Source organism: Canis aureus, chromosome 26 (assembly GCF_053574225.1).
Source record: "Canis aureus isolate CA01 chromosome 26, VMU_Caureus_v.1.0, whole genome shotgun sequence".
Taxonomy (NCBI): Eukaryota; Metazoa; Chordata; class Mammalia; order Carnivora; family Canidae; genus Canis; species Canis aureus.
In genome coordinates this window covers 24,561,481-24,586,401 of record NC_135636.1, presented here as the reverse complement: position 1 = coordinate 24,586,401, position 24,921 = coordinate 24,561,481, and the positions used below count along the sequence as shown (strand labels likewise).

The following is a 24,921-nucleotide window of genomic DNA, read 5'->3' as shown; positions in this document are numbered from 1 at the left end:
AGGCCTTCCTTGACCCATCTCCTCTCACAGGCTCTCTGGGCCCCTTCCCTGCTCATTTTCCCCTGTAGCCTTCACCCCATCTTCCATGTTGAGTTGTCTGTTTCCCTCTGCTGGCAACTTTCAGCCCCTTGCAGGCAGGAGTTTTTGTCTTTTTTTTTTTTTTTCCCAACTGCTATATCCCCAAGGTCTAGCACAGTGCCTGGCACACAGTAGGTGCTTCATAAACATTGTTGAGTGCATGAAGAATGAAGGGTATATGTATGAAAGCAGTTCGATTTTAATCCAGGGCAACCCAGGACGCCTCCTCAGAGGAGGCAGCTGATTCACCTCAATTATCTGCCATAATCTGCATGACCTCAGGCACATTGTCACCCAACCTCAGCATACCGAGCTGCCCATTGGTCTCGGTGACCTTCCAGCCCTGACAGCGAACGGTGATTTTTCTGTGATGGCTGGACCAGGAGAACAGGCCAGACCCCCTCCTGGGGCAGAGAGGAGGATGGAAGGGGCCCCTGCGTGGGGCAGCCCTGCCGGCTGCCTTTGCCAAAGGTGCTCTATATAAATAGCAGGTGGTTCAATTATTATCCTTCCTAATCCGCAGCTTCCTAATCCTGAGCAGGTCTGTGTGTGTGTGTGTGTGTGTGTGTGTGTGTGTGTGTGTGTGTGCTGGGGAACAGTGAATGGCAGAGCTTTCTGGAAGCCCAGGCCAGGAGACCGCCTCGTCTCTTGACCTTCAGCGGTAGCTCCTGCCCTCTCCTTGCACCCCAGAAGGATTCGGGTGATGGATTTTCCCAGGAGCCTCAGCGGGTCACCTTCATGGTCTCAGCCAGATGTGGCCTGCAGAGATGGAGACTGCCCGCCTCCTACCTCAGATATGAAGAGGACCCCAAAACCACCTCCTCACTGGTGCCCTGATTCCATGCTCCCCTCTCTCAAGCATACCCTCTAGCCTCCACCAGAGTAGCCTTTTAAAACATATAAATCAGACCATGGTGCTTCCCTGCTCAATGCCCTCCAGTGATTTTCCTACCTGCAGAATACATGCCGGCTTTTTACCAAGGTCTTCAAGGCCATGGGGCTGGAGCGCTTTCCCCCATATTTGCTCATTCCCCTCTGGGCAAGCTGGCCCCAGGGCCTTGATATGCGCTGTTTCCTTCACCTGGAATGACCTGGAATGTCGAGTCCCCAAATCCTCATCTTGCTGCCCCATCTGGTGACTCTGCTCCCAGCATCTCACGCAGGCCCTGCCCTCACTTCTCACTCTCTATGCTCAATCTTCTGTTGTTCATTAATTATTTCTACTCGTCTACTTATCTGTCTCCCCACTAGCATGTAAATTCCTTACGGACGTGGACCTTGTGTGGGTCATTGCTGTGCCTCCCACACCCCAAGAAAAGAAAATCCCCCTGCACTTCAAACACCGCTCAGAACCCTGTGGGCTCCCAAGGACGGTTGCCAAGCAGTTTACTTATTTATCAAATGCTGTGTAGCACTCAGATTACATGCTAGGCACTTTTTGAAGCACTGTACAAATATGAATTCATCTGATCCCCGCACCAGCCTTTTTAGGTTGATCCTCCTGTTAGCCTAATCGCAGATGGGGAAGCTGGGGCACAGACATGGCAAGGCATTTCCTCAAGTCTGTACAATCAGAAGAGCAGGCTGGCAGGATTGCAACCCAGGGAGACTGCTTCATGCTCTCAACAGGTGTGCGCTGCCTCCCTGTCTTAGCACAACACCCTGTCCGGACACTGACAGGCAGTCTGGGGTGGGGGCGGGGGTGGAGTCACTTTGCAAAGTTCTGCAGCCTGGAAATCCCAGATTGATATCTTGTTGTTACTCCAGGCCTCGCTGTTTGGCCTTAGGCAAGTCCACTCCCTCTCTGGGCCTCAACTGCTTCTCTGTTGATAGGACTGGCTCTTTCTCCACCTCGCTTCATTCATATTCTCCTACAGGCCTTGTGAAGCAAAATTGGTCATAGCTTATTTCCAAGCCCAGATCCCTCCAATGTGCAGAGGGTCCTGGACTCCTCTGATGCCTACCGTGTGGTATCCCTTTGCCAGGTGGCCAGGGCACCCCCAGTCCCTCTCACTGACCTGGGTGCTGTTGGGAACACAGCTTTCCCTCAAGGAAAAAGAGAGAGAGGGAGGTGGGGGTGAGGGGAAGAGAGAGAGAGAGAGAGAGAGAGAGAGAGGCGCTTCACCAGGAAGCTCTGTCCTGTCTCCAGGCCCCTTCCCCTGCTCTCCCTACCTCTCATTCCCCCACTCCTGCCCCCCATCATCTTCCGGGAGCCCAGGCCTTCAAGCCCCACCTCTCCCCCACACCCCGGCCTGGGCCTTCTGCACCCCCTGAATTGGCTCTGCCTGCCAGAGAGCCCGCTGCCCCTGGTTGGTCGGGACCCTGCCCCTCTGGCTTCTCGGCGGCCACAGCCCCCCTTGGCGTTCCCTCTCCTCCCTGCTTCCCTGCGCCTCTTTTCCAGGCGGTACTGAAGTCCTTCCTACACACACGCTATTTTTGTACCATCACTCTCTCCTTCCTCTCCCCTTCCCCCTACATTCACTTACTTCCTGCTTTTCCTTCACCTCGGCCCAGCTCCCAAAGAGCCGGGCCCCTGGAGCGCGCGCCTACCCCCCGAGGGGCGTCGGGCTTCGGGCCCAGGGGCAGGGGCAGTCCCCGAGCGGCCGAAGGCGGGCACCCCCGCCGCGTCCCCGGCCCCCTCCCTCCCGCGCCGCCTCCAGCCGCTCGCCGGCCGCCAGCGGGCGGGAAGCGGGGCCCCGCCGCGCGGCCCGGGTCCGGAGGCGAGGGGGAGGCCGGCCGCAACTTCCCCGGTCCACCTTAAGAGGACGATGTAGCCGGCTCGCGGCGCTGACCTTAGGAAAACAAGTTTGCGCAAAGTGGAGCGGGGCCCGGCCTCTGGGCAGCCCCCGCGGCGTTCGCCCTGCGTCCCAGCCCCCGCGGCGGCGCAGGTCCGGGCGGAACGGGGCGCCGCGACCGGGACCGGGACCGGGACCGGGACCGGGACCGCGACCGGGACCGGGCAAGCGGGAGGGAGCGGCGCGGGCGCCCGAACTGGCACCGCGTTGCGGCCGGCGGCCCGTCCGGTCCCGGGCGCTCGCGGGGCGGCCGGCGGCGGGGATCGGGGCCCGGCGGGAGGGCTGGGGCCGACGCAGCCCCCCGCCCCCCTCCCCTCCCCTCCCCTCCCCGCTCCTCCCCTCCCCGCCCCTCCCCCGGGCGCGCGGCCGGCGGGCGACAGGGGGCCGACGGGCCCGAGCCCCGCAGCCTCCCCGGGCTGGCGGGAAGGAGGGAGGCGGGGAGGGCGGGCGGGCGGGCGCGCGGGAGGGGGCCGGGCTGCCGGGAGGGCGGGGGCAGCGGCCGGGACTGCGGGCCGGGAGCGAGCCCCGCCGAGCCGCCGGCGCCGCGAGGAGCCCGGGAGGGGCAGGTGGGCAGCGGCGGGGGCGGCGGGGGCGGCGGCGGGGCTCGGCGGGGCTCGGCGGGGCTCGGCGGCTGCCCCTCGCCCCTGCGCGGTCCTCCTCTCTCCCGCGCTGGGGCCGCGATCCGCGCGCCGCCTCGCGCGCTCCTCTCCCTCCCTCTCCCTCCCTCTCTCCCTCTCTCCCTCTCTCCCTCTCTCCCTCTCTCTCTCCCCCTCTCCCCACTTCCCCTCTCCCCCTCTCTCGCCTCTCGGCGCCTCTGGCTCTCCGCCTGGCTCCCTCGGGTCTGTTTCTCTCTCCCGCCGCCTCTCCCTGGCCGTCCCCGGCTTGATTCTCGCGCGCTCGGGGTCTCTCCCCCTCTCCGCCTCCCGATCTCCCGGGGTTGGGGGTTCCTCCGAAAACCGCGGCGGCGACGGCGGCTCCTAAGCCGCTCCAGGCGCCTGTTCCGGGGAGGTGGGGGGGAAGCCCGGCCGGGGGGAGGTGGGGGGAGAGGAGGGGGAGCCTTAGTCATTTCCCCGCTCCAGCCTGCGCCCGCCCGAGCGCGCACTCACCGCCGCTCTCCCTCCTCGCTCCGCAGCCGCGGCCCATGGAGCCCGCCGGCCCGGCCCCCGGCCGCCTCGGGCCGCTGCTCTGCCTCCTGTTCGCCGCGTCCTGCGCCTGGACAGGTAAGCACCCCTGCCCCCGCCGTTGCCGTTGCCAGACCGGGGACCCAGGCCTGCCGGAGCGCCTCTGGGAGCCACTGGGCTAATGTCCAGCGGTAGTAAGGGGAGACGTGTCTGTAACCGGGATTACAGAGGCAGAAACTGAGGCCCAGAGACGGCCAGCCACTTGCCCAAGGTCACACAGCCACGGGTAGGACCCACTCTCCGTGGACTTTGATCGCGGGGGCATCGTGCTGGGCACTGGGACATACCCAGATGAATTGGTCCACCCAGCCCCTGCCCAGTCTGATGGGGGAGGCAGGCTGTCAGCAGCTTTCAGAGCCAGGTGCCCCTGGCTTCTCCAGAAGCTCTTTCCCTGGACTTAATGCTCTTGACAGTCCGACTTCGGGGTCTGAGAGAAGGGGGTAGAGGCAAAGGTCCCCCAGGTACTACCTGGAAGGGGACAGAAGCAGCCTATTGCAATGAGGGAAGAGTGAGCTCTCCCTCTGGTGTGCAGAGTAACATAGTGTTGGTGTGTGTATGAGAGACAGAGAGGAAGGGAGGCCGCAGTAACTCTGGGTGAGCTGCTGTGATCAACAGATCCCGATGCGAAAGCGCTGGTGGATTGTCCCTGTGCTTGCCAAAGCCTCTTGCTGGATGGTCTGCTCCTGGCTGTTCTCTAGGCTCCCCCACTTCCTCCTGCCATCACGCCCCCCCTCCCCGGCTTCCAGGCAGCTCCCTGCAGTTCAGGTGCTCCATGGGGCTGTTACCTGTGGCTCTGAGCATGTCTTTTTGTTGGCTTACATCAAACACCTGGCTGTCTCCAGCAGGCGGGCTCTGAAGGCTACCGTGTGTGTGTTCGCCAAGGGGTGAGGTCACCATTCAGGAGTCCTGCATCTTAAAGGGGTTTTGCAAAACCATGGGTCTCCTGGGAGGGCACAGGCGGCAGAGTAATGGCTTTAAAGGAGTTAGGGTGGGGAGACGAATGGGGATCTTGTTTTTCGGCTACTTGAAGCTGTGTGGTAGGCAGAGGGGTCTGCATCACCATCCTTGAGGAGGGAGGTAAAGATGAGCTCAGTACCCACCTCCCGTCCACCCCCCCCCCTCGTGCCTTTTGCATTTGCCTAGAGACTGGTAACCATCTGATAGCAGTGAGGAAGGGAGAACTGGCAGAGTGGGTGGAGGGAGAAGTGGGGGTGGACAGCAGCTTCTCTCTGCCCTGCAGTCTCCCCAGAACCCCAGGAATCCGCGTAGGCATCCCCCCCACCCCACCCCACTCCACCCTGGGTCTTCCCGCGGCATGTTCCATGTTCGTTGGGTCCTGGCTGGGAGGAAGGAAGCACTGATACATTTCATGTCTGCCTGGTGAGTGGCATCTCCGATCTGCTCCTTCCTGCCCGAGCCAGCCATTTACACCCTGCAAAAGTCCCAGTTCCTGCCCCCACGTCCTGCCTGGCCTGGCCGGGAAATGCACAAGTGTCTCTCGCAAGTACTTAATTTTCCTGAAACAGGGAACTGGGCCCACATTAATTTCTAAATGTCTATTCTAGACCCTTCTCCAACCAGGACCCTGTGGTTCAGTTTCTGGCAAATGACCGGTGACACTGATTAACAAGTGTTCGGATGGGCAGCCTGCCTTTCCCGGGGTCCTGGCTGGGAACGCCAACACCCTTCTTGTGAGCAAATCACCCCTTTTTGCCTATAAAAACAATCTATAGAATGGTAAAGATTAGGTCGTAAAACTTCCGTTCCAATCCATTCAGCATCAATAGCCTGAAAAAGTGGGAGCAGCAGAGGGGCCTAGATTAACTTTGAGATAAATAAATCTTAGGAGGTAAGAATAAATTTTTTGGCAGAAGGTGCTGGGGCAGGGGTGGGGTGTTGCCATCATAGCGGAGCCTGCCAGCATCCTTCGCTCTGTGTCCTCTGGGCTGCTGGTCACACTCTCGGCCCTGGCATGGGATTCACCTGGGCTGACGGCAGGATGGGGTTTCGGGCCCCTCCCTCGGCTGCTCCCAGCATGGAGTTTGTGACAAAGCAGAAGAGAGGCAGGAGAGGAGGGCAGGAAGGTAGAAGGAGGCAGTTGTCCAATTTTCCAAGAAAATAGATTTGTTCAAGTGAGAAACTCAAATGTCAGGCTTAGGAAGGCGGCGTTAGGTTGAATGACTACTAGTGTCTCGGGCAGAACTGTCAGCCCGGGAGGTGTCACATGATTACTGGGACTCCACATGATCACTGTTTGCAGGGGGCTGGTCATGTGAATTATCTGGGTTGGGGAAGGCAGGAGAAGAAGTTTCTAAAGATTGCTTATAGCACAAATGCTGCCAAAGGGAAATTCTAAAACGATGCCAGTGAAGTCACCAACCTGTGTTCTTGGAGCCAACGTGAGGCCTGTTTCCTAAAACAACCCCGCTGAGGGAGATTTGGAGCCTGGGAGCTGGGCTTGGGGCTTGGGGACACCTGGGTAGCCCGGCTCTGCAGCAGCCTGCAGCACCTGGCGCAGAACATGTGGGCTCCTTGGGTGGCCCCACCGAGGTCATGGTCCTCTGGGTCCCCTACTGGGTGGACCTTGATGAGCTCCCACTGGCTCCTCACTCTGGCCTGGAGGAGGCCAGGCCACGTTGGGGTTCAGGTGTTGGGGGACAGCTGGGCTCTCCAGTGACCTTCTGACCCTTTGGTAGAGGGGGGACATACTGGTAGCTCCTGTGTACTTTCCTAAATGGTGAAGTTAATCTCACTTCCTCTTTCTTAAGAAGACATAGGGGGTGGGGGGGCGCTTGGGCCTCAATGGGCTCAGGCTGTTGGAAGTTTCCTTAAAGCCATGGTGTTCTCCAGGTACTTTCTGGCCATTAATTATTCCTTTACCAATTCCCTGGAGACGCACCGTGTGATTCATTGCTCTATTTGTAGTCATTCAGCGTGTACAAAGTCCTGATGTGAACCACATGTTGAGAGAGAAGGGAGGAGAACCCACGTCTCTGAAAGTTGACTGTGCCGAGTGCCTGTCTGTGTCATCTCCTTAAGCAGCAAGGCAAAGCACGAGTTGGCTGTTACCCCCATTTTGCAGATGAGGAAAATTGAGTCCCAGACTGGAGAAGTAACTTGCCTAAGGAGTATGTGGCAGGGCACCGGGATTCTGAATCCAGTCCTTCTGGCTGGGTAGGCTCTGAGGGAAGAACTTTACTGACTGAATCAGGGTGACTTTAGTCCAGGCTGGAGGGAGCGAGAGGAGCTCCCTCCAGGCCTAGATGGAGGTGCGTGAGGAGTTCCTCTGGGGCAGAAGTCCTTCCCTGAGTCACGGTCGTCTCTCAGAAGGCACACAGAGGATGGAACAGCTCACAGGAGCGATGTGGCTTCCACCAGAGCCCCCCATCTGGGCTGCCGAGCTCTGGAGCCCCCAGAGCTGGAATATTCCTCCTTGCATCTTCCCGATGCCCTTTGCGACAGATGGAGAGGGGGTGTGTGAGAGGAAGGGAGTCTAAAACTGTTGTACGGAGCCCACACACACTCGCTCGCTGCTTCCAATGGCTCCGTGCGACAGGTTATTTTCTTATTTGTAGAGTCTTGGACTGATGGAAGGTTCTTCTTCCCCCCCCCCCCCTTTTAAATGTGCTCAGATTTCTGGCCTGTCAACACAATGCAGATCATGTCACTCCCCGGCTCAAAACTGTTGAGTGGGTCCCAGTTTTCTCCAAAAACACTTGAAAAGAAAAGTGCAGCAGTGTGCCGGGCCTCCTCCCTGACAGGCCTTGGTTCTCAGCCACATGTTTTCCAAAAAGCTGACCTGAGATGCTGCAAAACAGCCAGGCCTCCTCCCCGCGCACCACGGCTTTCCTGGCCGCTCGCGCCCATTGGCACCTGAGGCCTGAGGAGCCCAGAGTTGTAGGATCCCAACGTGGACCCTGTTTACTCCAAGCATTCCCCAAACATATGAACACGAGGCGTTTGGCTTGTGAAATGCTCATTAGTACGCGGCCTAACCCAGTTTGGTAAACACTTTGGTACAAATCCGGGCCCTCAGCTACACTCTCTCCTCTCCATGCCTTCGCTTACGCTATTCCTGCCATCAGAGCTGCCCTTCCCTGTACTTCTTTATCTTCCTATGCCCTTCCCTGTACTTCCTTATCTTCCTATGCCCAAGCCTATTCCTCCTTCAGTTTGTACTGCCTTATGATCCATGGGAGCTCTTCCTTCTCTGAGCCCTCCCCTCCCCCACCCCCAGGATTTTTATCCTGGCCCTGATTGAGGCTACTTGTTGCACTCCTTTTTTTTTAAGGATTTATTATTTATTTATTTATTTATTTATTTATTTATTTATTCATTCATTCATTCATTCATTCATTCATGAGAGACACAGAGAGAGGCAGAGACACAGGCAGAGGGAGAAGCAGGCTCCTCTTGAGGATCCTGATGCGGAACTCGATCCCAGGACCCCGGATCACACCCTGAGCCAAAGACAAATGCTCAACCACTAAGCCACCCAGGTTTCCCTGCTGTCTCCTTGTTTTATCACCATGTGCATACATGATCAGCCCCTGGCAGCCAGGGGGTTCTGGATTTGGAGCAAGCAGAGCCTAGTGCTAAGTCCCAGGCTCGAACCTGGAGCCCTGGGTGTGAATCCCTGCTCTACCATGTATTGGGCAATCTACTGCACTCTGTGTCTCGGTTCCCTCATCTGTGACATAGAGATGACATTAGCAACTCTTGTTTCAAGGGTGAAGTCCTTGTACATGCACGTGTAATGCATGTAATGTGCCTGGCATATAGTAAGCATTCGGCACGTGCCAGCCAGCCTTGTGGCCACTGTTGTGTTCTGTTCAGATTTCCTCCTCTGCAAAAGTGGGGCTGACTTTTGTCAAGTACCTCGCACAGCTTCTTGCACATAGCGGGCACAACATAACAAAAGCTGTTACAGGAGTGAGTGCAGCTCAGTTTGGGGTTTTTCCCTGTAGCTTTGGGGCCGTAGGGGGAGGGACAACTTGAGCAGAACCCCAGGCTGATGGGATTTAATTGTCCTTTCCCGGGACTGAGGCTATGGGCGCAGGCTGCCTCTAGGTGTCTCTGTCCGGATCCACAGGTTTGGAATCGTGTGTTCCCAGGCCCAGAAAACCAGAGGAAGCCTGGGAGAGCTGTTGGTGCTCTCACTGAAAAGCTTGCTGTGCCCCATTGTGGGAGACAGCACGGGACTGGTGGGCTCGCACAGCAGATCCACTGCAAGGCCCAGGTAGGACACTGAGCACCCTCTCTTCCGGCCAAGGCTCTTTGAAACTGGGCTGTGCTGGAAGTTTCCATCATTAAAGCCAGAAATCTGACAGGATCCTGAAATCCATGGAAAAATACTAAAGTAATAATAATGGAAACCATTGTTTCCAGCCACTTGCTGGACTCAGCACTTGGCCCGTGTGATCCCGGTGGTGCTCACAGTTAGCCTGGGTGCTGTGCACGGTTATCAGATCCATTTGACCAAAGAGGAGACTGGGCTTAGAGTGGTGGAGTAACTTACCCAAGGTCACACAGTAAGTGGCAGAGTCCGGCTGATAACCCAGATCAGCCCGACTGTAGAGCCCAGGCTGCTAAGTAGACATCTCTTAGCCCTGTTTGACAGGTAGGGAAACTGAGGCCCCAGGGTGGTGATATCCCGTTCTCTTGGCACTTCTCTCATATTTCTATCAATCGCTGAATCGTCCCAGGAGGCGGAAGTGGCGGATGTTCCCAAGATGGGTTTCCGTCCCATGCTGGAGAAGGAAGACTCTATTTTCACAGCTGAAACTGCTTTCCTGTTCACTTGGGTGTTGCTGGGGCAGGTCTTCTGATGGAGCCCTCCGCAAGATGGCTTTCCCCTGCCAGGTGTCTGGCCAGACCCCTGGCCAGGCCCTCCATCCAGAGGGATGTGGAAGAGCCAAGGTGGAAGTCAGACATGATACGAATCGGCTCTTTGTGTCTGTAGGATTTCCTGGCACATCCATTTGGGGGCGCAGGGTGTGAGATGGCCGCAGATTGGAGCCAGGAGCCAAGGGGATCAGGAGGGAGATGGGGAGCCAGGAGAGCCATGAGCCTCAGCCTGGAGAGCCGGCCGGAGCGCTGGGGGCCGCTGCCAGGCCCGTCCCCATTGCCACCCTTCTTTAAAGCCGACAGTGTCCCCCAGAAATGGAAGCCCACGGTGGAAAGAAATAGTGCATTTGGTGCTAGGAGTGAGCTGAGCCTCGAATCCATGCTGTCCTTCCCTTCCTTACCTTTTCGTTTTGGAAAATTTAAAACCTAGACAAAAATGAGAAGGAATGGTGGGAGGACCCCTGGCTTCAACTGATCTATCATTCTTACTGTGCCTGCTCCTCACTTTACTGGGGGTGGAGGGGTCGAGGGACATTTTAGAAAACAAATGCTAGACATCAGCTGTCACTTCAGCCGTTCCCACATCTCTCGATGTGCCCTGTCGTCTGACGCTCACTGTGTGCCAAAAAGTGTGGAGTCCTTCACTCACATTTCACAGATAAGGAAACCGAGGCTCCCGAAAGCCAAGTCGGGCTCCTCCCATGGCCATGTAGCCAGTGAGATTTAAAGCCAGATCCCAGCCTCAGTTTACTCTTAACTCCTTTACTATTCTCGTTATGATCATTTGAATTATAAATATTCATTTAACAAATATTTTTGAGCATCTACTATGTGTCAGGGTGGCTCTAGTTGCTGGGGATACAAGCATGGGTAGACAAAAACACCTGTTCTCATGGAGCTGACGTTCTAGCGAAGAAGCAAAACAGACCCAAGTAAATATTGCATGAGGTGGAAACAGGTGCTATAAAGAAGGTAAAACAGGACAAAGGAATAGAAGGTCGAGTGGGGACAGAGGGAGAGCCTTTCTGAGGAGCGGAGGCCTGAATAACACTAAAGGAGCAGCCATGGGAATATCAGAAGAGCAAGCCACACAGGAGTGGCAAGTGCAAAGGCCCTGAGGCTGGAATAAGTTCCAGGAATAGCAAGGAGTCAGTGAGGCTGGAGTGAAGGGAGATAGACAGTGTGACAGTTGGGAGAGGTCAGGGCCAGACAAAATAGGGTCTGGTTCACTGAGCACTGTGACATTGACCATGCCAGGCCATGTATAGAATCAGTATGCTATGTATCACCTCATTAAATTGTCACCACAGTTCTGTGAGACGGGAACTATTATTATACCTATTGGACAGATGAAGAAATTGAGACCCAGAGAAGTGCAGTGACTTGCCCAAGATCACACAGCCTATAAGTACAGAGCTAGGATTCGAGCCTAGGCCCTAAGTGCTTCAGCATCCTCATCACCGCTTTCCTGCTTCCATTCTTGCCTCCTCCCGTCTCATCACCCAGAGCAGCTGGGTGAATCAAATCCTCTTTGTTCCTGCTCCCAAGTTCCTGGTTCCCACTGCACTTAGAATAATACCAAATTTCTTACCATGATCCATGGGGCTTGGCATTTTCTGGACCACATCTGTCTATTTGACCTCATCTCATACCACACTCTCCTTCGTCTGGGGGCTTTGGCCACAGCAGCCTTCGTTCTAGTTGTCTTACACACCAGCTTCTTTCCTGCCTCAGGGCCTTTGCACATGCTCTTCTCTCCTATACCTTTCTTGTCTCTTGCTTCCTTCAGGTTTCAACAGTGACCATCTCGCCTGGTCAGAGATGCCTTTCCCAGCCACCCCATTCTGAAAGCGGCTTCTCCTTGTTATTCTCAGTCATGACAACAAATTTGTTTCTGAGCACTCCCAGCCATTTCTATATTTGTGTCATTCTTTCAGCCTTGTGTTCCCTGCTAAAATGTAAGCTACATGAGAGTAGGGACTGTTTTTGTCTTATTCGCTGCTGGGCCTCTTGAGGCCTTTGCACAGGGGCTGGCAGCAGTAGGCAGGTTAATACATACAGCTGAATGAAGGAACAGGTGGGTGCTACGATCCCCATTTTCAGGAGAGGGCTCAGAGCCTTCGGGGCACACAGGCAGCAACCCTAGTCTGAAAGCAGAGTCATGCCCTGACGACTACACAGTCTCACTTCTGTGGTTGGGCCATGCCCACTGCACAAATCCCCACCCATCTTGCTGTCATAGGGATCCCCAAAGCATCAAGAAGCACACAAATATCAGGGTCAGCCCGGGTGGAGGGAGGTAGCCAAGAGACCCCACATTTGTACTTAAAATTCTGGCTACACAAAACTGCTTGCCCCGGTGTAGACACTGTGATGAATGAGCTGGCAACCCATGAAACGTGATGCCATTAGTGCTCCAGTCTCTGGGCAGGGTTTGGTGTGGAGGGCCCAGCCTGAGGTCAGTCGCTCCCAAAGAGCCATTCATTGCGTGAGGCCATCCAGTTCAGCAGGTGAAGATGCAGGTGGAGTCAGATTGCTCGGCAGCCCCACGACCTCGGCCAAGGGACTGTACCTCCCTGAGCTTCAGTCTTGTCCTCTGTGAAATGGGAGCAGTAACGGCCCCGCCTTGCTGGGTCCCCGTGGAGATTTGGCGAGGCCGGTCGTGCTCCTGGTAATGGTGATGTGTGATGCTTTCCCATCATGGTTACTATCACTGTTCTTATTGCATGGTCATCTTTTCCTGGTTTGGGGCTGGAGAGAACAGGTGGAACCTCCATTCCATCATTCACTGGCAGGAAGACCTGAAACCCACACGCTGCCCCTCTCAGCCTCAATTTCTCCTTCTGTGATGCGGAGGCAACCTTGGTTGCCCTCCTGTTGAGCTCCTGCCATCTCTGATGCTCCAACCCAGATGCCTGTCTCACTCACCCTTTGTCTTTATGAGACCCCAGGCCCCCTCTCTAGCAGGGGAGGCAGTGGAGTGGGTGCTTGCTCTGGGGCCCATTGCTGAGTTCGAATCTGGCATGTGCCACTTACTCTGTAAGCATGTGCTCTGGAGCAAGTGCCTTTCCCTGTTTTGAGGCTCAGTTTCTCCATCTGCAAAATGGAACCTGGAACCACTGTTTCCTCTCACACGGGGAACTGTTGAGGGTTAAGGGAATTAAGAGCTGTGGAAAGTGCTTTGTGAGCTGCAAGGAGCGCTATAAAAGGCATCAGTGGATAGTGTCAGCTTGGGGAAAAAGCTCATCCAGAGACTGTCTGCTGTCGGCAGCAGAGTGTGCTGAAGCCTTGGCAAATGTCATTTAATAAATGCGTGTCGCTTTTAAGGGGGCCTTTATCTCGGCTGGGAAAATGTGTGCGATCCTTGGCAGCGTGAGAATCCAGAAGCCTGAGCTGGAGGGGACTCCATCATCACAGGGAGAAACGATCGCTCACCAGCTCTGGGAGCAGATTTCTCTTTGAGTCCTGCCTCTGCCCCTTCTCTGCCTCTCAGGGTTACAGCCGCCTCACCTGGATGGGGGTTGGTGACAACAGCACTCCTCTCTCTGGGCTGCTCAGGACAGTTACGTGGGGGCTCCCTGTTATGTGACCTCATGCATATGTGGTACCCATGGGAGCATAGCTGGGCAGCACTGGGGCCTGTCCTAGAGGAACCATGTGGCATGTGGTAGGGAGGATGCATGCATTCTCAGCCTTTCCAGGCCCCACCTTTGAGCCTCAGTTTCTCCATCTGCAAAATGGGAAGGTGAGAAGAAGGTCCTTAAGTCACTGAGGCACCAAGCACAGTGGATGGTGTAGCTGTGTCCCCTGTATGTTCTCCCTGCCTGAGAGGTCCTTCTGGGCCTGGTAGATACAAAGGACACATATTGAGAGTTCTTTCCCTGCTGCTTGGCAGAGAAGGCCACACTGCAGGCGTTGCTTCATCACCTCCAGGTCCCTTCGCCACCGAGCAAAAACTCACAAGGTTCTTTGGCCCTCCCCGCCTCCAGGCTTCCTAGCCAGCAGATGCAGCAGTGAGCAATCTCATGCCTGTGTTGGGGCAGAGCAGGTTCTGCATTGGAGAGAATCCTTAGCTTCTCAGTCTTAAAACCATGATCATCCATCCTCTCCTTTGTCCTTAAATGTCTGCAGCACAGTAACAGCTGCCCGGCATTACATGCTTCCTCTCTACCAGGCACAGTACTAGGCTCTTCACATGCATCAGCCTGTTTTATTCTAGCATGATCCTAGAGTTATTATCATCATCCCCATTCTACAGATGGGAAACCACAAGTCCAGAGGGGTCAAGACCTTTCCTGGGGTCTCAGAAGTGGCCGAGTTAGAATCTAAATCTGAACATACATTCAGCGAATACCAGGTATTGGCATAAACCTGGAGCATATTGCGGGGAAAAAACTAAGTGTCTTCTCTCAAAGGGCTCATAAGTAAGTCTAGGGTAGGGAGGTGGTGCTAATGAAATCGGCAAATACCTAGGTATTTGTTGGGTGGTGGGTGATACGTAGGAAAATAAAACAGAGCAAGGGACACAAAAGGGATAGTGTTTTATACAGAGTGGCTAGGGGCGGCCTTTCAGGTGGACCTGAGGAGGTAAAGGAGCCAGAGTGTAGGTATCTAGGGGATGAGAGTACCAGGCAGAGGCAGCAGCAGGTGCAAAGGGCCTGAGGTGAATCCATTCAGGATCTCGCACAATTGAGAGCAAGCTACTGTAGGGCCCTGGCAGCCACCAGAAGGATTCTGAGTCTCACAGTGCAGTGAAGGCTGCAGGAGGGTTTTCAGCAAAGAAAGAGGTTATCTGGCTTAGATTTTAGAGGCTCCTCTAGCTACAAGGAGAGCGTGTATTGTAGAGAAAAGGAGGGGAAGGCACAAAAGGCCAATCTGGAATCTGAGACAAGGATCCAGGTCAGGAACAGTGGTGCGGTCAGGTGGCTAGAAGAGATCAGAGTCTGGCCAAATCCTAGCAGTGGAGCTGGCAAGATCTGCTCATAGATGGGTTGTGCGACGTGACAGGGCGGGAGACCATCCTCTGTCCAGTTCTTTGAGCCACTAACCTCCGACCCTGGGGAGAGAGCCATTGGTACCTCCTTGTTTACAGATTGCAGAGAGCGGAGGCTCAGAGAAGAGGGACTTTGCCAAGTACCCCCACTGGGGATGAGACATACGGGTCTTCTGGCCCCAGAGCCCTGATTCTAGACTGCTGGCCCTGCAGGGGTTCTCCTGCTGTGTGGAGGGGGTGCCAGGGTCTGCGCACTCCCTGCAAGGATATGGTACAGTGCCCAGAATTGCCTGGAGTCGGGGTGGAGGAGAAAGTAATGCAAATTACTTATGGACGAGACCCTGTGCATCCCCATTTGTGCTGGCTCCAATGCAGCTGGGGTTGTGCCTGCTGCAGCACGACAGGTCTGTCCACGGCACCAGACCTCTGCTGGTGATAGCCTACCGTGCGGATGGCACCTGAAGCCCATCCTGGCTAGCCCCAAGCACCTGAAGGCTGGTCCCGGCTAGCCCCATGCACCTGAGGCCCATCCCCGGCTATCCCCATGCACCTGAAGCCCATCCCCGGCTAGCCCCATGCACCTGAAGCCCATCCCCGGCTAGCCCCATGCACCTGAAGCCCATCCCCGGCTAGCCCCATGCACCTGAAGCCCAGTCCCTGGCTAGCCCCATGCTCCTGAAGCCCAGTCCCGGGCTAGCCCCATCCTAGCTGGCTCAAGGCCGGCGAACATGTCCTAAGGACTCTGCCCTGGTCCCTGGATTGTGCAGAGCTCTTCCTCTCCTCTGCACCTTTGCTCCTATGGGTCCCCTTTCCTGGAATGCTTTCTCATCTCCCCAGCCTCTGTCAGCCTTCATGACCCCACTCAGGGGCCACCAACCTCCAGTAGGTCTCCCCACATCCCACCCCTTTCCCGAGACCCTATCCCAAGCCCCTCTTCATTCACTTATCTCTGTACAGGTGGTCATTGCCTATGTCCAGGACTCTGCCCCACAAGGGCCAGGACCCATTGCCCTCCGCTTTGTGTCTTGTAGCATCTAGGACTGGGCCTGGCATGGGAGTGGGGTTCAGGAGGACACAAAGAGCCAGGCCACCTCCAGAGAAAGTCAGTGCCTCGCTATGGCTGTTGGAGGCCTGGCAAACTTGCATCCAGCCCTGAGCCCCGCCTCTGGGAAACCATAGGATCCATAAGCCATCCACCAGGCAGCCCTGCATGGATCAGTCCCAGGGACTGTCTGCTACCTGCCCTGGGCCATGGGTTCCAGACTTTGGGCCTGGCCTCTTCACCACATGAGCACGTAGTAAGCATAAGCAGGTGCCTGAGACCAGCTGCCATGCCAGGCCTTGCCCACCAGCAGCTGATGGCAAACCTGAGGGAAGTGGCTCTTCCCCACCCCCCCACCACCCTTATGTGTGGAAACCCATGCATGTCAGACACCTTCGCAGCTGGGCACGTGGATACACAGATGTTATGCCAACAGTGGTCCCCACACACACTGTTGTCCCTGCCCACAACACTCTGCCAGTGCACACACTCACATTCACACTCGTGTGTACACCACTCCCATCGCACTCAGGCTCCCCACACACACACTCTCTCTACACATGCCTACACATGCACGTACACATCCCACTCCTATGCTCCCCTGCCCGCACACACATTCACAGGCAGCCCCGTACTCATACCCCTCCCAGACATCTGCTCACACCCTTGGGCACGGACACACCCTCTCATGCCACCGACATGCTCACACATACCCAGGCCGCCCACGATTCAGATACTCTCCCGCACATAGCTCATACCCCCTTGTGCCACTGTTCACTGGGCACCATTCGTGCACACTCTTGAGCAGCCCTGTTGTACTCACCTGCACACATGCATCATCTCCTGCACATACTCACAGGTGCACATGCCCCTTTTGCCCAGCACATGTGTGCACATATGTGCACACTCCTGCATCTGCATCTGCACACTCCTCCACACTCTTGCATTAAAAGCACTCTCACCCACAACCCTAAATCATAACCCAGAAGGGGCCAAAGGCAGCCCCTAACAAGGTGTGTGTGGGGGATCATAAACCAGCAGCTACCCCCACGAGAACAGCCAGGAATGGTCGTGGATAGGGAAGGGGCCACTGAACTACTCCTGCTGTGGGAGCCAGGGGTTGTCTGCACCTGACCAGGGTCCTGAGCCAGAGCTGTGGCCATGGCCTCCAGGCCCCTGGGCACCTTGAGTTTGTGGCGATCTGACAGTGGCCTCCAGCCTGTCTTACAACAAATACAGGGAGCCATCATCACCCACTGTGCTGACTTCTGTTAGAAAAATTACTCCCAGGTTTTATTTCATTAAACTTTTTTCCAAAAGAAGTAAATACTCACTGAAAAAACAGATTTCAATATATTGTTTTTTCAGTGAATATTGTTTTTCAGTGATATTGTTTTTTCAAGTGAAAAAGACAATGGGCCAACCCTGGGCCTCATTTCCCGGACATAATGTACCTCAGCATCATGGTGTTTGTCACTCTAGACCTTTGTCTCTAGATATTCCAGGGACTAGTCATATCTGCAGATGTTTCTTGAGCATCTAATCTGTGCCAGATACTGTGTCAGGAGCTGGGGAAAAACATCAGTGAACACACAGACAAGATTCCTGGAGGGCAGGCTCATTTCAACAGTGAACATGTATGTGACAGATGTATTACATGTATAGATTTTCCTTTTTATAAAATAGGATAGTGTAAATATTTAATACTCCTCCAGTTTAGGAAGTCTGAAAAATCCCCAAAATAGAAGGAAAAACCCCTCAGTTTTAGATTCATGATCCAGAGAGTGTGGCGTTTTATGGCCTTGTATATAGTACCTTGCTGTTGTTTATTTAAAAAGAGTTTTATTTTATTTTACAAAGTCATAATCATACTGAAAGCACAGTTTTTCTTACTTTTTTATTGCACAAGTCATGCAAACAGAAAGCATAAACAGGAAAATCCCTTGTAAATCTACTGCAGAATTAACCACTACTAATCTTTAATATGTACTTCCTTTTAAACTTGGAAGCCTGAGATCACACTGAATGTGTCACTCGGTCACTGTCCCTGATCTCATGATATATTTTTGTGTTGATAATTGTGATTCTACACCATCATTTTTAATGGCTGTACACTTGTTCCTCATAGGGGTTTACCATCATGGGATCGATCAGTCCCCTTCTCTTGGACGTTAGGATATTTCCAATTTTTTATTTTTGTGAGAACGCTTGAGTGAACGAAGCAGAATGTTTGCTCATGATCTTAGTTATCTGAGTCCGATTTTACATTGTTTTTACTCACTCATATTTTAACTACCTCAAAATGTTGATTGCAGTTACCTTTGATGGTATTTTATGAGATTATGATTGTGTTTTTGTTTTTTTCTAAAGCTTTACAACGAACAGGTTTTATTTGCATAATCACAGTGTCGTTTAAAATTATGAAGTCCAAAAAATGTCCACATTACCAGTTTTCCTGGTGGTGGCTTTTTGGGCTTACCTGTACTCCATGTAAGGGATAGGCTGTAATTCATTTAGCCATCCCCGTCTCGACTGTCTGGGTTTTTTCCCAACTTTTTCAAGATCGTCATGTGGGAACCCCATGCCATGTTTGGGGCTATGTCCTCATGGAACAGCCCCGCAAAGGCTGGTGAACAGCTTTCACACCTTTGGTACATCCTGCCAAACTGCTTTCCCGAGAGGATGTTCCAATTTCCACTCCCACCAGCAGCGTGCGAGAATGCCTGCCCAGCCGCCCTCTTCTCCTGGAGACGGTTCAGGCCCCTGGACAGCAGCTCTCCCTGCCAGGAGGGCAGGAGAGAGCAGGAAATGGTTTTGTCCGCGATGCCAGCATGATGACCCCAGGCCCAGAACCGCAGGAGTGATTTTTAACAAGCCCGGTTCCCAGAACAGAACCTGCAGAGAAAAAGAAAAGCAAGCAAGCAAGAAAAAAAACCTCTCTGCTGGAAAAAACACACATATACACAGATTAAAATAATATTTGGCACTTACGTCGCACTTTTAAAATTCTTCAAACGCTTTATAAACACTAGCTAATTAATTAAGCCGCCTAAATCTGGCTGCAGTTGGTGGAGAGAGCGCAAGAGGAGCTAAAAAAAGGGGGGGGGGACCAGCCCTACCCAACTCCAGATTTTATTGTCGCCTGCCCAGGGTGTGATTACAGGCCTCCGGCTGCACCCCAAGAATAGCCCTGCTCCAACACGTTGCACGCCTGGTTCTGCAGCCATCTCCTGCTCGCGCCGCTCCCCTCACCAGCTGCTGACTCACGGCCCTGTGTGGTGTTATTGATAAGGATAATAATAACTGGCATCTCTTCTGCACACCCAGGGGCCAGGCGCGGTCCCGGGCGCCCAGTTCGCACGGTCTCCTGGGTATGCCTGTGGCAGCTCCATTCAACAGATGAGCAAAGACTCAGAGAGGGGCTTTGCCCAGGAGCAAGTGAAATCCCTCCTTCCTTCATTCATGAGCGTTCATTCAGCGTGTATTTATTGAGGGCCTGGTGTGTGCCAGACACTGTTCCAGGCAGGGGGTTGGAAACAGTTCCTTGTGGATGCTACATCCTGGTGGGGGGGGGGGGGGAACATGACAATCAAGGATATAAACGTTAGATCGGTGATGATAATGGGAACAGAAACTAAAATTTACCCAGCACCCATGAGGCAGGCAGTTATGTCCCACTGTGTCCTCGTCCTCATGACCATCCCGTGGAGCAGACACCGGTACCCTAGTTGATGGATGATGGGATGGAGGCCCAGAGAGGGTGGGTGCTGAGCTGGCCAAGAGGGAAACCAGCGCTTGGGCCTGCGCTTCCCCCAGGCGGCATTTCCAGTTCCTCCAGTGTCCCGTGCTAGAATGCAGACCCACTGGGGTTGTTCTTGGCTGCATGCTGTTGGCACCTGCCTGTGCTGTCTCAGGGCTGCTGGCTGCCTCGGTGGGCCTCCTCCGTGTGCCTGTCACACACCTGGCCACCAGCTTCACCCCGAGCCCCTGCCCCCCTGTGGGCTCTGGTTTCTCCCCTGTGAGGGTCGGGCCACCCTCTGGCTGCAGCTCTGCCTTTCTGGCACATTCCAGAAGAACTAGGTGACCTCTAGCCTGGGAGTCAGGACTGGGACAACAGGCACAGGGGTAGAGAGGCCTGTTCTGAGGCCCCAGGCTTGCCAGCCATGAGGGCAGCCTGGAGTCGGGGGGCTTCCCAGCCTTTAAGCGCCCTGTCCCTGCCAGCGGGTGGTGTCAGGCCATGGGCAGGTGGCAGACTCCGAGGTCTCTCTCCTGCCCAGCCAGAGCCAGAGGGGGCTGCTCAGGGCATTGGCTGCATCCTTTCTGGTGTACAAGGCAAAGGTGACCTAGGCAAGGTGTCAGAACAGGACAAGGCGACACTGTGGGTCAGCGTGTGACCAGGAGGAAACAGATCGCCCTACCCCGGGCTGCCACTACTCCCTGCCTATCTTTTGTCTTCTCTCCCCCCACTCCATTCCCCTCACTCACTGTCCATGCCTGTCCATGTCTCTCCCTCGGCGTATGTCTGAGGTCCCTCTCTCTATCTCCCCGTCTCTGTGTTTCTCCAAGGGCCTTATGATCTGTCCTCTCTCCCCCCCACCCTACCTTGCTCAGAATCAGTGCCTGGGTGCACCTCGACCTGAGTATCTCAGCGGCTTCTCCCAGCCACTTCCCACTGCCTGGTCACCTTCCTGGTGTCCCCCTCCCCCATCACCACCTTGTCCTCTGTCTCAAGTGCCCCACTCCTCTCCAGTTTGGGGCTCAGACTCCTCCCCTCCACCACTCCTAGGGAGCCTCCCAGCTACCCAGCCTGGAAGCCCTTGAGGGCTGACATGTATCCAACCCCTGTGTGTCCCCAGCATCCAGTACGGCCTGGCCTGCAGGTGCATCAACAAGAGCAGGAATGAAGTTCACACAGCAGAGCCTCCCCCTTGTATCATTTATTGGTTGTGTAATGACAGTAGTAGCTTCCCTGTGCCCCCAGTGATACTAAGTAACTTCTACGTGCCATCGCACTTTCTCCTCAGAACAAAGCAGAGGGCTAGCGGTTGCTCTACCAGTCTTGTAGATAAGGAAACTAAGACTCAAAATCAATGGATAAATTCAGGTCACGTGTAAATAAAAGGCGGGCCACGTTTCCGGCCAGGTCAGATGGCTCCAAAGACTAGATGCTTCTTTTGCAACTGTCCCTGGCCGAGGCTTGTCGTTTGGTCATGCCAGAGATCCATCGAGATGGGATCGCAGTAACTGTTTGACAGATGAGGAAACTGAGGCTGTGAGCCCTGAAGGATGTGCTCAGACCAAGGGCAGCACTCCCATCCACACCCATTTCCTGTTGGATGTTCTTGGCCCAAGGGATGGCCATTGTCACAGAGCAGTGAGGCCCAAGCCAGGACTCAAATCCAAGTCCTCCCACCTCACTACTCCACTGCCTGGACGCCCCCCAGCTGCTCCGTGTGGCTTCCCTCCCGGGGACCTGCTTCCTAAGCCAGGCCCCAAAGAGAATCTAAGCTCCCCATAGAGCCCCACACACATCGTACTAGCCCCCCAACCCCGACCTCTGAGCCACTGCCCCGCTGTGCCCCTTACATCCTGGTAGGTTCAGAGCCCAGGTCAGACGTGATGCTTCCAGAGAGGGCTCAGGCCCTCCAGCCTGCTCCCTGGCACATCATTAACCTCAGTTTACTGGGTTTTGATAGGGTCTCACGTCACAGACTCATTGTGCCGTGTACATGCAACATGCTGAGTCAAGGCCTGCTCACGGTGTACTCAACGTGCTGTTGTGGATCAACCCTTGAGGAAACATGCAGGATCACATAAGGATGGATAAATGACTATTTTGTTTCCCCTCCAGGTGTGGCAGGTGAGGCAGAGCTGCAGGTGATCCAGCCTGAGAAGTCAGTGTCTGTCGCGGCTGGAGAGACAGCCACTCTGCGCTGCACCCTGACCTCCCTGATCCCCGTTGGGAAGGTTGTGTGGTTCAGGGGGACAGGGCCAGGCCGGGAGATGATCTTCCATTTCAAAGGAGGCCACTTCCCCCGAGTAACAAATGTTTCAGACTCTACAAAGAGGAACAACACGGATTTTTCCATCCGCATCAGTAACATCACCCCAGCAGACACGGGAACCTACTACTGTGTGAAGTTCCAGAAAGGAAACCCCGATGTGGAGTTGAAGTCTGGACCAGGCACCCTGGTCACTGTGAGCGGTGAGTATGGCCTGAGCCTCCATTGTCCCCTGGTTGTGACAAGTCAGTAAGAATGCCCTCCATTGTCTGAGCACCAGCTAAGAATTGGCTGTTGTGGTGGGTGCCCCTATATCAGCCTCTTCCATAGATCAGGGAAGTTGAGGCCTGGGGGGTCGTGCTATTTGCTCAGACTAGAAAATGGTGGGAAAACATAGAACCTCAGTCTGCAGGCTTCACAGCTCATACCTTTTTCAATCCTGACCAGCCCTCTGGTTCCAGGGATGAGGGACTGGAGGTCTGAGTGGCTTGCCCAGTCACAAGGTCTGACCTCAATCCAAGTTCCAGAGAGCACTCCCCTCCATGTGCCTGACTCCTCTCTCTACTCAGCACTTACTGAGCACCTGCTGTATGCACGCTCTGCTCTGGGTGCTGGGGAAGCAGCAGGGAACAAAACAGACAAGGGCTCCCCTCTCATGAAGTGTACATTCCCTCCCTATCCAATGAGGACAAACCCATCCAGGGTGGAGAGAAGGAAGAATGTGTTTCTTTATTTTATCTTCGGAAACATCGCTCTGAAAAGACATTCCTGAGAGGCAAAGACGCACTGTTTACCCTGACAGCCCTGGTTGGAGGAGATGCCAGAGGTTTAGCATTTGCTGTGGATCTATCCAGAAAACCCTCATGTGATTCAGGGACTGACTCACGGTCATGGCAGGCTCCCAGCAGACCTGGGGCATCTTGGAATGTCCTCACCCAGGACAGAGGTGCCCCATGTGGGTGAGGAGGGTTTCCCTGTTGACACAAAGATGGTCATTTAGGGTTTTCTGCCAGAGGCCCAGGGTCCAGAACCCTGGGATGTCAGCACATGAAGGCCCCATCCAGCCCAACCTCCCTTGTACAAATTCAGAGCCTGTCATGAGATGACAGCGTCTTGCTCCTGCTCATGTATCCAGTGAGTGAGGAGATCATTCCAGAACCCATCTGATTCCTGTAGGTTCCTTCCTGCCCCAGCTTTGGATACTGTTTCCATGGAAGAGCCTGGTGCATAGTAGGTACCGCACAAAACCAGGTTATACTGACCGTTTCAATAATAAGCCAGTATTTCTCCTTTTCATCATTTTTCCAAAGGTTCAGAATGCTATAACCCTCTCCTTTAAAATCCTGTATTCTGTTCTTCAGCAATATGCATTTAAAAAAAGAGTCCTGGGATGTGGGGAGGTGGGCTAGCCTCTCATGCCCAGATCAGATAGACATGCCAACATCTCATGAAGTGTTGAGCCTGTTCCTGGGGGACAGCTCCTCACATGTAAGAGCATCAGGAGTCTTTTCTCGTTGTGTGATGTTGCTCCTTCACTGAGCAGCCTGGGACAGTGGCCTGGACAGAGCAGAGGGGCCCCCACAATCCCAGCAATACTGGGCACCCCATTCCTGGCTCTGCAAACTGAGGATGATTGGGAGACACATCCTGGAGGGTGTCTTGGGCTCCTGAGCCAAAGTTCATATTCTAGATTCAGATGTTGGGACCTCACATCTTCCCTCTGTTGCCGCAGGGTCAGCAGGTCTGGGCACCCAGAGGGACCCCTCCCCATAACTGCTTACAGGGGAGAATGTCAGAGAGCCAAGGAGGGTGGTGGTCACTGTCGGGTTGGAGAAGGTGGGATGCTTGCTCTTTTGTGGCGGTGAAAGCTAAGGGCCGCAGGAAGCCCCCCTGGGATGCAGTGAGGGGTGAGGAGCAACCCCTTTGTTTGCCTCGGCCTCAGTTTTCTCACTTATAAAATGGTGATAATCGTGGAGTCCTCCTTTTAGGACAACTGGAAGATCTGAGGCTCCGTCTGCATCACCCAGCAAGGAGAGGTAGCCCCAAATCCAGGTGTTCCTTCAGGGCTGTGACTCTGCTCCCTTTGCTGGACTCGTTTCCTTACCCCGAGCAAGTGAATCAGCACGCCAGCCTTGGCAGCACGTTAGGGGGAACATAGTGAGCCGGAGGAGGGGACAGACCCTCAGTGAGCCCTGGGTGGTGGTCCTGTCAGAACTGTGCGACCCTGGGCTAGCCTCAGTTTCCCTCAGGTCCTCCCTGTCCCATCTGTGACCTGGCAACAATCAGGCTGCCAGTCAGAGGTCTGAGGATCGGAGAAGAGGTCCAGAAAGTTCCAGATGTGGGGGTTAGGTGATTTTTGGGCGTCAGAGGGCGTGGCCAGCCCCCACAGCCTGGGCTCCCACCCAGCTCTGCCTTTTGGCTTGTGACCTCTGATGAGTCATCCCCACATTGGGTCCTGTGTCCTCATCTGTCTGTGACTGTGACAGCAACAGCATGACCCCACAGAGCCGCTGCAGGGACTGAACAAGCAAATGCCCGTAAACCACTTAGAGCAGGGCCTAGCAGGTGGTCAGTATCCCACGAACATGGCAGTGATATGCCCGAGCCACAGGACCTTGACGGGGTCACCCTTCTTCCCAGGCCCCGAATGTAAGTGGGGTTTGGGAACCTTTCAACCTGGGCTGCTCATTAGAATTGTCTGGGGAAAAAAGCTCTCCAGACCCTGGCTCCCCTCTACATATTCTAACTAACTTAATCAGACATGAGCCTGGGCAGGTGAATTTTTTAACTAGTCTTGAGGATGCTAATGGGCAGAAGAGCCCTGAGCTGGATATTCAGAGATCACAGAGGACACGTTGAATTATTTTTACCCCTGACAAAGCTGGCTCCCTGAGCTACCGGGACTGGGAGAGGAGCTTTTGGTTGGTTGGGTGCTTCAGAATAACCTGAGCCCGTGGCAATTCCTGGGAAAATGAGCACCAGT

General features: G+C 54.7%; 1 protein-coding gene and 1 long non-coding RNA gene across 5 annotated transcripts in view; one reads left to right on the top strand and one right to left on the bottom strand.

The window, feature by feature from the left end:
* LOC144298071 (uncharacterized) overlaps nucleotides 1–4,713 on the bottom strand; it is a 93,374-nt gene extending 88,661 nt beyond the window's left edge. Inside the window, exon 1 of the long non-coding RNA XR_013365047.1 lies at nucleotides 3,980–4,713. This is a non-coding gene — a long non-coding RNA (uncharacterized LOC144298071). The remainder of the gene's footprint in view (nucleotides 1–3,979) is intronic.
* LOC144298069 (tyrosine-protein phosphatase non-receptor type substrate 1-like) overlaps nucleotides 3,380–24,921 on the top strand; it is a 41,079-nt gene continuing 19,537 nt past the window's right edge. The window contains exons 1-3 of one of the 4 annotated variants that reach the window (XM_077872469.1): nucleotides 3,380–3,439; nucleotides 4,006–4,093; nucleotides 21,788–22,141. In XM_077872469.1, the coding sequence (XP_077728595.1) occupies nucleotides 4,015–4,093; nucleotides 21,788–22,141 (433 nt within the window). In that variant the 5' untranslated portion in view covers nucleotides 3,380–3,439; nucleotides 4,006–4,014. Of the gene's footprint in view, nucleotides 3,440–3,549; nucleotides 3,713–3,941; nucleotides 4,094–21,787; nucleotides 22,142–24,921 lie in introns of those variants that run through there. The other 3 variants (XM_077872470.1, XM_077872472.1, XM_077872471.1) reach the window with 3 other exon arrangements.